Source organism: Berghia stephanieae, chromosome 15 (assembly GCF_034508935.2).
Source record: "Berghia stephanieae isolate SIO BIC M18660-M18661 chromosome 15, UCSD_Bste_1.3, whole genome shotgun sequence".
NCBI lineage: Eukaryota > Metazoa > Mollusca > Gastropoda > Nudibranchia > Aeolidiidae > Berghia > Berghia stephanieae.
In genome coordinates this window covers 8,633,221-8,651,652 of record NC_088374.1, presented here as the reverse complement: position 1 = coordinate 8,651,652, position 18,432 = coordinate 8,633,221, and the positions used below count along the sequence as shown (strand labels likewise).

The following is an 18,432-nucleotide window of genomic DNA, read 5'->3' as shown; positions in this document are numbered from 1 at the left end:
TTAAACTTGCCGACATTTGTTTCATAATTGAGCTAGGAGCATATTTCTAAAATAGTTTAAAAGCTCTCTCTCTCTCTCTCTCTCTCTCTCTCTCTCTCTCTCTCTCTCTCTCTCTCTCTCTCTCCTCTCTCTCTCTCTCTCTCTCTCTAATTATATCAAAAAAATTGTTATCAGTGTTGCTGGAAAAATAGGTTAAAATGATTTGTTTTAGACACCTTTCATTGTAAATTTCAGTGTTTTGAAAGCCAAATTTTTCTCCTTTGTACTCGCAACAGAGGTTGAACTACTCCATGGATTGGATTTATTGATGAGTGGTACCAAAATAACGGCGAACGAAAGATCTTTCTTTTTTGGTATAGATCAAACTTTAAATTGTGTTTGCGAGAGTAAGTTTTTAAAAATCATTTTAAATATAAAAAAAAATCCAAGATAAAGACATCTTTTTATTCTTTTTTTTTTTAGCTTTTAAAATTGAATCAAATGAAAGCCCGTCCTCTTTTATTTTGTGTTAAAATTTTAGTCAGATCTATCCGTTGTTTGATGTAATTCAAATTCAACTTGTTGACTAACAAAACGCTCCAAATCCCAAATCCTTCATACAAACACTATCATTGAAAGTTGAAGGACACCTTATTTCATAAAAATTCTAACAATTCTTGTTCAACCTAACAAAAATGTTACGATGTTATTTATTTTTTATTTAAAGATTCATTTTTCATTAGTTCTGATAACAAGCTTCAATTTTACTGTTTTATGATGATGTCTGTGACTGCATTATTTAATTTTCTGTGAATTTTAAAAATTCCTTGTTTTTCTTTTTCTTCACTTCTTTCCAGTACCATATTTGAATCAGTGATATTTTAGTGAAGATGCAAATATTGGTGAATTGAATTGATTTTATTCAAGAATACAAATTCTTGGCTTTTATTTGATGTCTTAGTTAAGTATGTATGTGAGGCTTTCACTGAATTTTAAATGAATTTTTGAAAATTGGTTATTTTTGCAAGTTTTAGGTCATAATCGAATATTGCACAAATTTGATTTTTCAGCATTTTTAATGCAATAATTTCTAACTATTTAACACAGTCACAGTCTTGAACAAAATTGGGTGATTTGTCAGTATTGTGTTGTGTAAGTTCAAGAAATTTGAGTTGTTTGGGATTATAGTCTATGCTGTCATCAGGATTTGAAAATGTTTTTATTTTTTTTTCCCATTTGAAATGCCATAAAAAACGTCCTAAGTTCAAAGGCTTTGAACTAATTGCCCTATCGTGTTGATTCTGGTATCAAAAGTCTTAGAAATGTATTGAGATTTTTTTAAAAACTTGAACTTTTATATAGTGCAATATCCACTAAACATGCTCAAAGCACTTTACAAGGAGTCCCTGTCCAACAGCAACATTTAACATTTAGGACAAGACATGACGCCTGTTAGGCGATATTAAAATTTTTTTCGGACAGAAACATTGCTGTTTGGGGCCTGGCACTCATTTTACCCTGACTACGGTGAGAGAATGTGAGTAAAGAGCCTTTTTCAAGGACTCAACTATGCGCTGAGCATATCTGCTTTTCCATAACAGGTAACGTGTTGGCTGTTTGAATATTTGAAAAAATTGGTTTGGAGTAGCTAATAATTAATACAACCAAAGAGTGTGTAGGGTAACGTAGTTACCAAGAGCTCTCACTTCTCTTAACCGCAATGCTATTGTCGCGTGCCAGGCGAGACAGCGAGGTGGGTGTGCTCCGCTTGTATCAAGCGCGCTAGGCTTACTGATACAATGAAGAAAATACGAGTAGAAGGCGGAAGATGAGTGGCTTCACCAAAAGCGGGAAGTGAGAGCTCTTGGTAACATAACAATCGTTACCTACACGCTCTTTGATACAACTGAAATGGATAAATACATATAAGGGCATAAATTACAAACATGCTCACATGCATAATCATTTATTTAAAAACTGAATATACTAAGGAGAGTATTAGGGGAAAAGCAGAGCTGTCCACCACTACAAACACTACAAATTTTGGGATCCATCCTTTAAAAAAAATAAATGAGATTTTATATAGTGCAACATCCACTAAACATGCTCAAAGCGCTTTACAAAGGGGTCCCTGGCCAACAGCAACACTGAACTTGTAGGGCGAGACTGGTCCTGTTAGGCGATATTACAATTTTATTTCAGACAGAGACAAAGCTGTTAACGGCCAGGTACTCACTTTACACCTGAGCATGGTGAAAGTATGTGAGTAAAGAGCCTTTTCTAAGGACTCAATTATGCACCAAGTGAGGCTCGAATCCAGGGCCTTCTGATCCGCCTTGGAACTATTCAAAGATCTGTAATTCGATATCCATGAAAATTACTAAATTTTTCCAACTTCAAGTAGGCAGGTCTGAAAATTGAACTAAATAAATAAGTTTTAATGAACTGAAAAGGTCAAAAAATAAGATCATGTTTTGATGGTAATGAAAAGAGAAAAAAAAAAGGGAGATAAGTTATAATGTTTGCCTCTAAGCACCTCATTTTAACAGGGCCTACCCCAATTTTTACAACAAGAGGATTCAATAGTCTGATGTCACGTCCGCCCAGCAACCAGCAGCTTGGTTCTAAACAAAGAAAATCGGTACTTTATAATCTTCATGCTGGCTAGAACTTTTTCACAAGTCGTGTGATCAGAATGTATAAAAGTCAAAACCTGATGTGACTTATATTGTTTTTCTCCCCTGGATACACTTTTATGCTCGTCAAAGAAGTATTTCATAAGGGCATCCGCAATTGTTCCGATAGTTTAGAACCAGTTACTAAATTACTATGCGTCAATACGAGGGAAGTGACCTCATGACTGTTGAACCCTATAGAGAAGATAAGCTATCATTGATAGTCCCACAGTTTGAATGTCTTCACCGAAAGCTGTTTGAAAGTTTTGCTAGAATGATAAGTGAATGATAATATCACAGAATTAGTGGATAAGTGGCATATCACAAAAGTTGTGATAGAGTGAGAAAGGGAAGAAATTCCTCTCTCTCTCTCTCTCTCTCCCTCCCTCCCTCCCTCCCTCCCTCCCTCCCTCTCTCTCTCTCTCTCTCTCTCTCTCTCTCTCTCTCTCTCTCTCTCTCTCTCTCTCAAATCACGGATTTCATCCGATCCGTGGAAACTGCCAGCACTGATTAAAGAACAAAAAACAATGCAATCTGCATTCCAAGAAGGACAAAATATATAAGGACAATTTTTTTTCATTTATGTAGTTCATGTCTTTTAAACATCAAAACCTGAAGAAAAAAAGTTTAGTCCAGTGCAACATAATAAATAAATAATGATTAATACATAATGAATTTGTATGGCGCCTAAACATTTATGTTAATCGTGCTCTGCGGTGCTTTACATAATAAAAAAACATATTTTTTAAAATCACAAAACTACATAATAAGTATGAATACAGAAACAAAATCTAAGCAACATCTATTTCATTTTTAAAAATAAGCCTAACGCAAAAAATCAGTCTTCAGACATTTCCATAAAAATGAAAAATTTTCACAGGACTTTGTCCGAGGACTGAGTGCGTTCCATAGGCATGGAGCAAATGGATGAAAATGCTTTTTTTTTTTTACCAAAAGTGGATTTTGAGGTGGTAGCCTTTAGAAGTTGGGGACTGAAATGATCTTTAATTTCGAGTGGGTTAATATTTTTTAATGTCCCTGCAAATATTCAGGTGCCAATCCATCCAGATATCTAAAAACATAGCACAATATCTTAAATTCTATACTAAAGTCAGCGCAGTTCCTGGAGAATCAGTGTTAAATGATCTCTTTTGTTTTGTTTTGGTTTTTTTTTGTTTTATTCTCATGAAAATAGAAATGTTGAATATCAATATCAAAAACATAAAATGAACACCAAATCAAAAACTGAAAAATGAAATTCCATCAGAAGTGCAAAAACTGGTTTCCATAAGTGTCACCAATGCATCTCCAGAGGGAGATTGAGGCTTAATTCATTCATTACATTGCCAAATGACAATTAACCCTCTCCTTTTACCACCTATAGGAAAATCGTCACATTCGTTACGATACAACCAACCATTTTCTTATTCAAATGTCTTTTGTACATCATAAAATTTAAAGAAAATGAACAGTGTGTTGTAGAGCATGTTTGGCTAAAGAAATCATATATCGCAAGAACTTACTGCTCTTTTGTTTGAGTGATAAAAAATCTATTTTTGTGTTAGTTGGGTGTGAAGTTTGGGGGAAAATCCTGAAAATGGCTGGTAAGGAGAGAGTTGAAAGTGTCTGAGATGGGGCTTAAACAAGGATCACCCATGTTACTGTGCAATGGCTTATACACTCCACCATCTTGACTCTATAGTTCTAAGAGAAGCTGTAATTAAAATATTGCCTGCATTAAAAAAAAAAATATTGAGCGTTTATATAGCGCAATATCCACTAAACATGCTCAAAGCCCTTTACAGGGGGTCCCTGACCAACAGCAACACTTAACATGTAGAACGAGACATGACACATGTTAAGTGATATTACAAATTTTTTTTTTCGGACATAGACAACACTGTTAACGGCCAGGTACTCATTTTATATCTGAGTATGGTGAGAAAATGTGAGTACGTAAAGAGTCTTTTCCAAGGACTCAACTATGCACCGAGCTAGGCTCGAACCCAGGACCTTCTAATCTGAAAGCGAGTGTCATACCACCAGACCACAATAGCCACACATTAGCAATAAGCATTTTACTAGATTCATGTCTGCATGAAGTAAACTTCTTGGTCGTCTTATTAATGTTGATTATTGTTCTGTTTGTTTTGAGGGGTTTTTTTTTCGTATTTGGGGAAGAGGGGGGGGGGGTATTTGTTGTTAATTTTTTTTTTGTCTTTGATTGACCAAATATTTGGGCTGGAAACTTTCCAAGCTCCATAACTATATGAACTTTAATAAGTCGTTCCTTCTGGTTTGTGTGGCTATGTGGTCTAGTGGTATGACACTCGCTTTCGGATCAGAAGGTCCTGGGCTCGAGCCTCGCTCAGAGCATAGTTGAGTCCTTGGAGAAGGCTCTTTACTTACATTCTCTCACTGTACTCAGGTGTAAAACGAGTACCTGGTCGTTAACAGCGTTGTCTTTGTCCAAAAAAATTGCAATATCGCCTAACAGGCGTCATGTCCCATTCTAAATGTTACATGTTGCTGTTGGTCAGGGACCCCTTGTATAGCGCTTTGAGCACATTTAGTGGATGTTGAGCTATATATATAAAAAAAAGCTCAAGTTAGTATTTAGTTAAATACTTTACCATTGGCAGCTTTAGGTGGCTTAACTCCCTCAACCCTAACACCGACAATATCCGTAGTTTACCCGGGTTACTTTTACCCCTTGCTTATTTATTACATTTTTCTGAGACAAATTATAGGCGTGGTATCAAAGCTAATGTTTTTAATTTTTACATGTTAAAGGTAGTTGATTAAAACTCTCTATGTACGAGTAAATGCTCATTTTAATACATTTTTTCCAATTTTGAAAAGTAGCAAAAATCTTGATTGAGTGAGTTAATTTTTAAATATTAATTTTCACTAGAGGTAAACAGACTCCCTTGGACTTACCCTGAGAGAATGGTATAAAACTGCCTGAACACTTGGGTGGTAAATATACTACAGAAAGGAATATACAAAAACATAGGAATTTCACCTCTATCACACTCCCCCCCCCCTCTTTCCTCTGTTTTTATTCTTACCATTATCATCATTTTTTTTTAAATCGGAATTTTAGAGTCAATGGCGGAATAGTAGAAAAAGGAAGAGTGATAATAGAAATGATTCGATTACGCCAAAAGTGGAAGGGTTGGCAGGTATGAAAACAACATAACACAGTTCTGGCCCAGATCATGTATCAAAACAAAAGATTAACAGTGAATGAAACTTCTTTTTTTTTTTTAAATTAAAAAAAATAAGAAATATTTTCAAAATAATTAATTGTTAGTATAAAGAAAAGTCTGTACCTTGGGTCAAAAGCTAAGACGCGACATCCATACATCTTGGACACGGAATCATCAAATTGCCAGTCATATCCAACTCTGTCAAGTTAAAAAAAAAATGATAACAACAAGAAATGAAGTGAGTAGGAAAGTGCCAGAAGACAATAGGGAATGAGATTAGCGGAAGAGTAGCGTCCCTTGATTGGACGTCACCTTACAGAGAGAACGTCAATTTAGTTTTGAAGTGTCTCAAGCCGCTTTCATCAGAAGCGAGGACGAGAGACGCATGCGCACAACCAACATGACGTTCTCTCTCTAATAACTTTTCCACCGGTGATGTCACAGACTATGGGTGACGTCCAATCAAGGGACTCTACTCTTCTGCTAATCTCATTCCCTATAGAGAATAAAAATTTTGTGGCTGTGATGGGGGCTCGAACCCGTGACCTTACTGACTGGTATGACAACTCAGCCTGGCCGGGGGAGATTGTGACTCTACCGTATGAGTTATCCACGATCCCCCAAAAAAGATCACTTTTAACCCTAGTCTTTATTAGAGCTTTCTCTCCCCGACTTCTTGAGGTCACGGGTCCAACACACACAAATGCCATGAAGTTAGTTGGCCAACATTTAAGCTTAATAGCCAAAATTCTTAATACAAACATGTAACATAGAAATGATTGAGACATTGAGTATGCTCTGGTATTGGGGGTGAATTTTTAATCCAGAAAAGTGAGTGGAGCAATGTTTGACTTTACTTCAAAATTTAATTTCAAATTTTGATGACAATATCTGACACAATTTTTTTTTTAATATAAAAAGTATGTATTAAAAAGCCTTTAACTAAAAAGAAAACTGTGAGGGAGAGAGAGAGAGAGAGAGAGAGAGAGAGAGAGAGAGAGAGAGAGAGAGAGAGAGAGAGAGAGAAAGAGATAGAGCGAGAGAGAGAGAGAGAGAGAGAGAGAGAGAGAGAGAGAGAGAGAGAGAGAGAGATGCACAGAGAGAGAGAGAGAAACAAAAAGAGAAGATGAATGAAAGAGAGAGAGAAGGCAGAGAGAGACGGACAGACAAACAGAGAGAGAGATGGACAAAGACAGAGAGAGAGAGAGAGAGAGAGAGAGAGAGAGAGAGAGAGAGAGAGAGAGATGGACACAGAGAGAGAGAGAGATGGACACAGAGAGAGAGAGATGGACAAAGAGAGAGGGAGAAATAAAGAGAGAGAGAGAGAGAGAGAGAGAGAGAGAGAGAGAGAGAGAGAGAGAGAGAGAGAGAGAAAGAGCAGGTAAAGTACAAACCCAAATGAGAAAACAATACAGGGTGCCTTCAAGGCGAATGGGGGCGACAGGCAAACGTTCCAACCACCATCATGCATGTTGCCCAGTCTGATGTCATTTTCACATCGGATGGATTTGTCTTCCAGGAATCTGAAACAGGATTCGGTAAAATAATAATAATAATAATAATAATAATAATAATAATAATAATAATAATAATAATAATAATAATAATAATAATAATAATAATAATAATAATAATACACATTTATACAGCGCTCATTCTCGTGTAAAACACAAGCTCTGGGCACTTTACAATATAAATCATCAATTTTGAGTGGAAAAAAAAAACAAAAAAAAAACAATTCATAGGGTCAATAAAAACAAATACAGTAAAGATGTGTCTTGAGATTCTTTTTAAAGGCAGGTAAAGACTTACACTCCCTCATACCACTTCTGGGAAGGCATCTTGAGCTCATTGCCTTTTTCACCCTGGGTCAGGGTATAGGCCACAGACAAACAGTTTCCATCCTTCTCTATCCCGAGCTAACTCTTTTATCTCATTCCAGGTCTTACCACTTCTCTGTATATCAGCTTCTTTAATTATTCTCCATGTTCCTTGTGGCCTTCCCCTTGATCTTCTTCCCTGAGGGTTCCAGTCCAATACTTTCTTTGTTATAGTGGAGTCATTCTTTCTAAGCGTGTGTCCAATCCACCTCCATCGTATTCTTCCTATTTCCTCTCCCACTGGTATCTGCTGTGTTCTTTTCCATACTTCTTCATTTTTTATTCTATCCATCCATTTTATTCTGAGTAGCTTACGCATGCACCTGTTTACAAAAATCTGTACTCTCCTTATACATGCCTGTGATGCGTTCCAAGTTTCACATCCATACAGTAGGACAGACTTCACGTTTGAGTTGAAAAGTCTTAGCTTTAGTCGAAGAGAGATAGCTTTAGTTCTCCAAACTCTGTTCAAAGAACAATGAATGAGATCATTCATCTGTGGTGTTTCATTCATCCTGTTTTGTTGATAAAGGAGAAACCCGAAACGTTCATTTGATCTGTTTTTGTAATTAAATTGAAGCTTACATTCAATTTCACATTATTATTTATTTCTTCGAGCAGCAACATTTACATTAAAATAGACATTTGAATTTGAGCATAAAGCAAGCAACTCACAAGAAAAAGTAATACTCCACTTGTCTCATGGTCATGTTGATGTGAACGGAGGGGGGTGGGATATTCTTCACGTGGATCTGAGGTCGTGGGGCAAGTGTAGTGGTCTGGGATGTGGAAGAATATATATATGTATATTAATAAATTTCTACCAATGAGATAAGAAGAAGAAGAAGAAGAAGAAGAAGAAGAAGAAGAAGAAGAAGAAGAAGAAGAAGAAGAAGAAGAAGAAGAAGAAGAAGAAGAAGAAGAAGAAGAAGAAGAAGAAGAAGAAGAAGAAGAAGAAGAAGAAGAAGAAGAAGAATGATAAATAATAATAATAATAATAATAATAATAATAATGATAATAATAATAATAATAATAATAATAATAATATAATAATAATAATAATAATAATAATAATAATAATAATAATAATTTTTTTAATATTCATGCACACAAAAAAAAAAAAACGAAGGTACAAACCTTTGGTGCAGGTTTTCTTGTAGCGTGATTGTAGAGTTGTGCTAGTTCCTCCATGTCAATATAAGGATTACTTCCCTTACTGGACAAATGGTCATGAAGGAGGAACAGAACGGATCCACAAATGAGGAGGAGGAGGAGAGTGACTGCCGTCAGCCTCTTTCTGAAACTTCTTGTCATTGCGGCTGTTGTCGATGATCTGGCATGGAATGAAAACTAAATCTTTATAAAATTTCCTTTATTCAAAACAAAGAGTGTATTTTGTTTGTTTTTAAGGGTCTTACAGCGCTTGCAACACATTAAGGTCATATCAGCGCCAGTAAAAAGGAAGACGAAGGGTTAACACCCCTTTCCGTAAAACTCAAACCGTTACAGAAACGCAGACAGACAAACCAAATCCTTTTTTTAGCATGGACGACTGAAGAGTTTCTGCAATGAAAGAATTTATGAAGGACAACAGACAAAGCCCAAAGGACTTTGCTGACCCAATGACGTCTTCGCCAAACAAGCAGCTTCGCAGAAGATCAAGGTGAAGGCCATGAGGAACATGAAGAATTAAAGAAGCTGATATACAGAGAAGTGATAAGACATGGAACGAGATAAAAAAGTTAGCTCGGGATAGAGAAGGATGGAAACTGTTTGTATGTGGCCTATACCCTGACCCAGGGTGAAAAAGGAATGATGATGATGAAAAAGGAAGAAACTGGGATAGTAAAAAGTTCTAGAATTACAATGAAAGCACCCAAGAAAAGGTAAGACAAAGGGGAATTGGTTCAAATAGGAAACAGGTGTAGATTCCAAGAGCACATTATGGAAGTACTTAGTTTCAGATCACCTAAAAGTCTCACCCAGACACAAGAACAGGCCCCTACTAAAAGGAATACACTCAAACTCTTACCCTATACATTCAAAGTAACAAATATAACAATACATAACAGAGATGATTTTTACAAGGAAAAAAATATCATCTCCCAAAATAATGACTATGCATTTGACTGTCTCCCTCCCAGCCAAGGACTACAGCCAGGGCCAAGGCAAAGACAGAAATCAAATTGGAAAACAGATATAAGGGGATAGAAGAAACAGAAAGTGTCCCCCTGCCCACTATGGGAGGTCAGGAACCCCACCCAGAAAGAATTGATGTTCTCTTTATAATTTTATAACTCTGATTGACAGAGAGTTGTATTATCTAAGTAATGTTTTCTTACTCATTGTTTTAATGATTCATTGGTGATATTATTAATAAATCACTTTGTATTCTTCATATCATAGAGGTATTTGGTGTGCAGCTATGTGGTCTTGTGATATGACACTCGCTTTTGGGTCGGAAGGTCCTGGGTTCGAGCCTCGCTCGGTGCATAGTTCAGTCCTTGGAAAAGGCTCTTTACTCACATACTCAGGTGTAAAATGAGTACCTGGGCGTAAACAGCTTTGTAACTGTCCGAAAAAATTGTAATATCACCTATCAGGCTTATGTCTCATCCTACATGTTAAGTGTTTGATTCATTTCAGTTATTTGCAGTAGTAGCCTTCAAGGCTAGAGCTTTATTGTATAGAGGATTGGGCACAAAATACAAATAAACTACATTAGTATTATTACTATTATTTTTTTTTGCGAATTTATTTTTTATTATTATTTTTTTGTTTTGTTTTAATTAGTACTAAGCTATTAATATTATTATGCATTGACGATGACAATGTGTTTGTTGTTGTGTAGTGATGGTGGTGTTAATGTGGTGGTTGTGATTGTATTGGTGGTGTTGATGATGTAGTAGTGGTAGGGATGATGACTATAAGGATAATGATGATGATGTACTGGTGGTGGCGGTTGCTGTACTTTTGATAATGATGTGGTAGCTGTGGTAGTGGTAGTAATGATGATGATGTGATGGTTGTGGTGTCGGTGGTGGTAGGGGTGATGACAAGGAGGAGGATGATGATGTAAAGGTGGTTGTGGTTGCTATAGTTTTGATAATGATGTGGAGGCTGCTGTGGTAGTAGTAGTTGAGTAATGATGATGTGATGGTGGCTGTAGTGGTAGAGGTAGTTTATTGATGGAAACTTCTATTATTAGCAGGAGCACTGAGATATGAGTCGAGCAATGGTGAGAGAGAGAGAGAGAGAGAGAGAGAGAGAGAGAGAGAGATATTGCTGGATGGAACTTTATAAAATATATTTAACTAAGTGTAAATAATACAATAAATGGGAACAAAACTATTCTCATTCAAGTAATCTGACAGATAAGCTGATAGATTTCAAGATGTGACCGAAGGATCAAATTGGAGAGGTGTGGACTGGGAAATTTTCATGGATTGGATTGGGGTAACAAAAACAAAAGAAAACACGATTTTGTCAAGACTTGAACTTGAAGTTGAAAGAAAAGTTGAAACGTTAAAAATTTCAACTCTAAGTCACACAAAATGTTTCAATCATCCCTCCTCTTCTTTCCTTCTCAAACTAACACACTCTCATTCAACTTCAAGCCATTCGACAACACGCCATTTTCAACAGAAAATACAGTGTTGTGTTCAGTGAGGGGACAAAGGGGACTAATTTTCAGGTAAGCACTTCGAATAGCCAAACAATAACAAACTGGAACTCATTGTTGAAACACAACAATAAATACTTTCCCACAACTCAATCCCCAGTCGCAATCAAAGGTAGAACGAATAAAAATGAGTACAATTAGAACACTAACATTGAAATTGAAGTTGGTGAAGCTGAATGATGATGAAGTTGAAGTTGAATTGAAGGAAATAACATTCGATCCAATCAACAACGGATCATGTTTGCACACAGCACCGGGTAATAACTACAGGCAAGTAATTCTCAATGTGTGTAATATCTCCTTTAACTAGCCTACGTAAGGCTATCCACTGGTCAGTATTCAGTAGACCAGAACACCCGAAAAACCAGTTTGTGGTCTTTCTGACTGAGAGAGAGAACGAACAATGTTTGTTTTGCGTTGATGAAATGAACCTCATCAGTTCGGCGTTTGCGTTTGGTAGTGTTAGCAGTATTCCTTTAACTTCCGCATTGTATAATTTAGTATTCGTTTAATTGTATTATTGAATTTAGAGTTACGGGTAATCCAAGGAATTTACTATGGGGTAATCACATAGAATTAAACGAATGAGAATACGTACGGAGCCTAAAAAGTGTCCACCAATCACAGAATTAAACGGGTAAATTCCTTGCCACCAATGAAAGCATTCAGCGCCATTTTAACATGGGCTGGGAATGTAAGCATTACCATTCATTCGGTCTCTATGTCAACATAACTACACAAGAAAAACAACAAACAATATCAAAAGCCACAATAAAATAGAACTGTTGCGTATATTTATGCTTCAATAAAGCTGTCAAATTCCTTGGGTAATCATAATCATTATACGAATTTTTACTCAATTTCTTTTTCAACGGAAAGGGGGAGGAGGCCGGGGGGGGGGGGGGGGGGGGGGGTACAAAACAAGTTACTCATATGGTACCCGACATTGCCTCGTCGTTAAAGACAGATAGTAGCTAGCGCGTACCTCAACTAACCCAGGACAAAGATAAGAACCTCAACAACACCAAGACAATTATGACCAGAAGGGCAATGATGACAAAAACCCTTTTAATTCTGTTTTAAATATAATTATAATATACATATATGATCCTTTATTTATAATTACATAAAATCTCAAAACATATTTCTTCTTAGCGTTAGCCATTGAGAGTTCTCTTTCTTTTTTGGACAATACTATTGTACTAATTTAGAGAATAGCATTATGCATAATAATAATAATAATAATAATAATTATTATTATTATTATTATTATCATCATCATCATCATCATCATCATCATCATCATCACCATCATCATCATCATCATACATCATCATCATCATCATCATCATCATTATTATTATTATTATTATTATTATTATTATTATTATTATCATCATCATCATCATCATCATTATTATTATCATCATCACCATCATCATCATCATCATCATCATCATCATCATCATGATACATACATCATCATCATCATCACCATTATTATTATTACTATTATTATTATTATTATTATTATCATCATCATCATCATTATTATTATTATTATTATTATTATTATTATTATTATTATTATTATCATTATTATTATTATTATTATTATCATCATCATCATCATCATCATTATTATTATCATCATCACCATCATCATCATCTTTATCATCATCATCATGATACATACATCATCATCATCACCATTATTATTATTACTATTATTATTATTATTATTATTATTATTATTATTATTATTATTATTATTATTATTATTATCATCATCATCATCATCATCATCATCATCATCATCATCATCATTATCATCATCATCATCATCATCATCATCATCATCATCATCATCATCATTATTGTTATTATTAATATTATTATTATAGTTGTTATTGTTATTATTAATATTATTATTATAGTTGTTATTGTTATTATTATTACCGTGCACTTTTCACTACGTCTTGTCTTGCCTTTTGAAATAAGATCGTTTAATAAATCAAATATGAAATGAAATCAAATTACATACAACGTATTGTTGGTTTCATTTCATGTCACTTGTATTCTGTTCTCGAATTCATGAACAGTCACTTGAAATTGTATTCAAGAAATTAAATATGACAGAAATGTTTTCTAATACCAATAGGGGAGGGAGGGAGGGGGGGGGGGGGGGGGGAATTAATTCCAATACGTATTGCTGTGAGATATTGTCCTCCTCCTAGAGTTCTGTGGGTGGAATTGCCTTTAGGCTAAGGTAGGGGGAAAAGATGCAGGGTTGCCAGATTAATTGCCAACTGGATTTTAAAAATCTGCCAAATACCACAAAAATCTGCCAAACCGTACTATTTATAGTACCCCCTTTGAAAAAACTCATCAGTTTTTAAACAAAAAAATTTGCAAGGCCGATGTCATAATTTTTTTTCCATTTCCCAAGTTTTAAAAAATCACTAATACATAACAATTGCCATGGAAAACGTGGCGTAGACCTATACATTCATCCCTAGGCCTTGGAAAATAAAATCTGCCAAATATCTGCCAAACTGCGAAACCGATTTTTCTCTGCCAGACGACTTCAAATTCTGCCCCCCAAAAAAGGACATTTGGTAGAAAATCTGTCAAATTGGCAACCCTGGAAAGACGGTTTTCTTGGGCTGGTTGTTGATTGGTTCTCTACCTTGCTGTCTTCCCCATCACTCTTTTATCATTTTTATTATTTCCATGTTCTTGTTTTGGAACAGGATTGAGACCATAATTTGGCTCCCCCTGCCTGGAAGCATAGCATAGTGGGAGGGCGATATTTAAATGGCTTTGCCCAGCACTTGACGTGTCTGTGAGAAGTGATTCTTTTCCTTATTTATTTATTTTTATTTTTATTTTTTTGTAAATCATCTCCCAGACGCTGAGAGTCTGAATTGGATTCAGCAGTCCGATGTCACGCCGCCCGGCAACGGCGGCCATCTTGGTTCTAAACAAAGAAAATCATTACTTTTTATTCTTCATGCTGGCTAGAACTTTTCATATGCCTTGTGATCAGAATGTGTAAAAGTCAAAACATGATCAAATTTATGGGGTTTTTTCCCTCTGGATACGCTTTTACTTTTATGCTCGCCGGAGAAATATTTAATACGGCGTCCGCCATAGTTCCGATAGTTTAGAGCCAGTGTTACTAAGTTACCATGCGTCATTAGGAAGGAAGTGACGTTACGACTGTTGAAGAGTATTAAATATGAATATGAATAACTATCTAGTTCTTATCTCCCTTTTGCGAGAAACCCCGTCTCAATGTCTGAGTGATTGTGATACTTGGTTGTTATGCATTGGGTAGACTGCTATTTGGACATATTAAGGATATAATATTCTTATGCGTCTATGACCCACGATTGAAGGCATATAATATAGATAGTTCGAAGATGACGTCACTCAGGTCTTCGTCATTGTTTTTTGCCATCCGCGTTTATGAGCAATGCTCACTGAACTGTATTAACCTGACTATAAACGTTCGTGGATACACATAGTTTTGTGTGTTGGTCCGTTATACTTCCGGATGGCAATGTTATGAGCTTCTTAGCCAAGCGCATACTATCTATAGAATCGTCCATTATGTTTTGAGTACCTTTTTCTCTTTCATTAAAACGACAATAACTCGTCATAATTACACCCCCTCTTGTGGACTCTTCATGGTCAACATCCTGACGAAACCATCTTTTTATCTCTCTATACTATATTAATTGAGCTTTATATATCGCAATATCCACTAAATGTGCTCAAAGCGCTTTACATGGGGTCCCTGGTCAACAGCAACATTAACATGTAGGACGGGACATGACGCCTGTTAGGCGATATTACAATTTTTCGGACAAAGACAACGCTGTTAACGGCCAGGTACTCATTTTACACCTGAGTACGGTGAGAGAATGTGAGTAAAGAGCTTTTTCCAAGGACTCAACTATGCGCCGAGCGCGATGCTCGAACCCAGAACCTTCCGATCCGAAAGCGAGTGTCATACCACTCGACCACATAGCCGCACTAACAGACTGCTTGGACTGATAAGGAGATATTTTGATTATCTTGACTGTAACACAATGAAGTTACTGTTTGCAGCTTTGGTTCGATCGCATTTGGAGTTCGGAAACTGTGTATGGGCACCTTATCTTGAAAAGGATAAAAAGCTGATAGAGAGTGTGCTTTGGCGAGCAACATAGGTCGCTGGTGGACTCAAGGACTTGAGTTATGAACGGCGTCTGAAAAGAGTAGGACTGCCAAGTATGGTGTATCGACGTTTGAGAGGTGATATGATTGAGACCTATAAGTTCACACATTGCTTGTACTTGTACGCAACTCAGGATAGGCTCTTCACAGGAGACACAAAATCAGTCATCAGGGGCCACTCATATAAACTTCTGAAACCCAGAGTTGAAACCACCCTTCGACAGAACTTTTTTACACAGAGTTATTGAACGTTGGAACTCATTGCCAACAACAGCAAGCGCCGAGCGTCAATGCTTTCAAGAAAATTTTAGATGCTGTGATGTCAAGTTATATGCATAGTGTAGAAGTGCCTCCCACCCAAAATAGCTATGATCAAAAGATCATGAACAGACCCCAAATTATGTTCTTGACTTAGTGTTCACCAGTGAGCAAGACATGATTGAGACAGTTAGACATAGTGCACCACTAGGCAAAAGCCATCATCATACTTTACTGTTTGGCTTGAAATGTTATACAGAGAGGGAGGCGTAGCTTGGGAATCGTTTCAATTATACAAAAGGTGACAATGACATGTCTCTAATTTTGTCAGAAATGTTAAGAGATTGCACAGAGACATGGACGTGACAGTTGCTTGGAATACAGTCAAGAAGGAGGTTATGTCTGTTATTGAGGTTTGCGTGCCTCAGGTGAAGATTGGTGTTACTAGGTCCAGACCACAGTGGATGAACAGTGATGTGACTGCTAAAATTCAGAAAAAGAAACACGCTTATCAAAAGTATATGCAGTCAAGAGATGGCAAGGACTATCTGCTATACACTAGTGCTAGGAACCAGGCTAAAAGTGCTTGTAGGTCCGCAGTTAGGAACTTGGAAAAGAATATTGCTCAGAAGGCATTTTTTGCTTACGCCAGGACAAAAACTAGAACACAAGAGGGAGTGGCTGACTTAAAGGATGGAGAAAGAAAAGTGTCATCTGATAAAGGAAAGGCAAACGTGCTAAACTCCTTTTTTAGAAGTGTTTTCACAAATGAGGACCTTAGTGATGTACCAGAATATGAGATGAAAGACACTAGTACTAAACTGGGGAGTATAGCTATAGACAGTGAAGATGTTCGAAAGCGACTTCTTTTCTTGAATCCAAACAAGTCGCCAGGTCCGGACGGTTTCCACCCTAGGGTACTAAAGGAACTAGCTGTTCGGCTTGCTGGCCCTCTGGCTCTCGTGTTTGAGAAATCATTGAGGGAAGGTGTTCTTCCTTCAGACTGGAAAGAAGCGCAGGTCACATCCCTGTTTAAGACAGGAGAAAAGAGTTCACCAGGAAATTATCGGCCTGTCAGCCTTACAAGTGTGATATGCAAAGTTATGGAAGGAATTGTTAGAGACAGTCTGATTGACCATCTGACCTCAAATGAACTGTTATCAGATTGCCAACATGGCTTTGTGTCTGGGCGTTCATGTGAACAAACTTGTTAGCTACCCTAGAAGACTAGACATCTCTATTAGACAGTGGGTCTTCCGTAGACGCCATTTACCTAGATTTTTCAAAGGCATTTGACTCTGCCCTGCATGAGCGCCTAAAGGTCAAACGGAGGGCACTTGGAGTTCAAGGTGAAGTACTTCCATGGATTGTTAATTTTCTTACGGGCAGGCGTCAACGAGTTTGTGTTAACGGACAGTTGTCTGATTGGGCGTCTGTAAGGAGTGGGGTGCCACAAGGCAGTGTGCTTGGGCCATCACTTTTCGTAGCATTCATCAATGATTTGCCAGAGACTGTATCAGGCTTGTGTTCTATGTATGCAGATGGTACGAAAGTGTATGGTTGATATAAAGAGACTTCAGAGTGATCTTGATAGTTTGGTCGATTGGGCTGATATTTGGCAGCTAAAGTTTAATGCCGACAAATGCAAAGTGCTCCATTTGTGCAACAAAAACCAGAAAGCAACCTACAAAATGAGAAAACATTGGGAGTGAGGAGATAATTGGTTTTCAAGAGACAACATTGGAGAAAGATCTGGGAGTTCATATGGGCCCAGAGCTCAAGTTTTCACAGCATTTGGAAAGGCTGGTCAACAAAGCTAACAGACTGCTTGGACTGATAAGGAGATCTTTTGACTATCTTGACTGTGACACTATGAAGTTAATGTTTGCAGCTTTGGTCCGACCACATTTGGAGTTCGGAAACTGTGTATGGGCACCTTATCTTGAAAAGGATAAGAAGCTTATAGAGAGTGTGCTTAGGCGAGCAACAAAGGTCGTTGGTGGACTCAAGGACTTGAGTTATGAACAGCGCCCGAAAAGAGTAGGACTGCCAAGTATGGTCTATCGACGTTTGAGAGGTGATATGATTGAGACCTATAAGTTCACACATTGCTAGTACGCGACTCAGGATAGGCTGTTCACAGTAGATAAAAAATCAGTTACCAGGGGTCACTCATATAAACTTCTGAAACCCAGATTTAAAACTAACCTTCGTGAGAACTTTTTTACACAGAGAGTTATTGAACGTTGGAACGCATTGCCAGCAAATATTGTTGAAGCGCCGAGCGTCAATCCTTTCAAGAATAGATTAGATGCTGTGATGGAAAGTTATATGCATAGTGTAGAAGTGCCTCCCACCCAAAATAGCTACGATCAAAAGATTAGTAGAGAAAGTGTAGTGTAGGCTAGCCCCCGATCACAAGATCAGGTAGGGAAATGTATTAGATCAGTTGTGAACAAGACATTCAGTGACTGGAAAGACTCGGCGACAGGCCAGTGGCCTAATCAAGCGACGTCGATAC

General features: G+C 37.0%; 2 protein-coding genes across 5 annotated transcripts in view; one reads left to right on the top strand and one right to left on the bottom strand.

The window, feature by feature from the left end:
- The window catches only part of LOC144960299 (uncharacterized), a 29,797-nt gene extending 17,951 nt beyond the window's left edge, over nt 1-11,846 (bottom strand). For all 4 annotated transcript variants that reach the window (XM_078893344.1, XM_078893345.1, XM_078893342.1 and 1 more), the window contains exons 1-5: nt 11,580-11,846; nt 8,885-9,080; nt 8,422-8,525; nt 7,261-7,389; nt 5,990-6,064 (exon numbers count right to left, since the gene is read on the bottom strand). In XM_078893344.1, coding sequence (XP_078749470.1) covers nt 5,990-6,064; nt 7,261-7,389; nt 8,422-8,525; nt 8,885-9,080; nt 11,580-11,644 — 569 coding nt within the window. In that variant the 5' untranslated portion in view covers nt 11,645-11,846. The remainder of the gene's footprint in view (nt 1-5,989; nt 6,065-7,260; nt 7,390-8,421; nt 8,526-8,884; nt 9,081-11,579) is intronic.
- A 5,829-nt stretch (nt 11,847-17,675) lies between these two features.
- Nucleotides 17,676-18,026, top strand: LOC144960766 (uncharacterized). The gene has a single exon (XM_078894060.1). It carries the CDS (start codon nt 17,676-17,678, stop codon nt 18,024-18,026), a length of 351 nt encoding a protein of 116 aa, XP_078750186.1.
- Nucleotides 18,027-18,432: the final 406 nt, after the last annotated feature.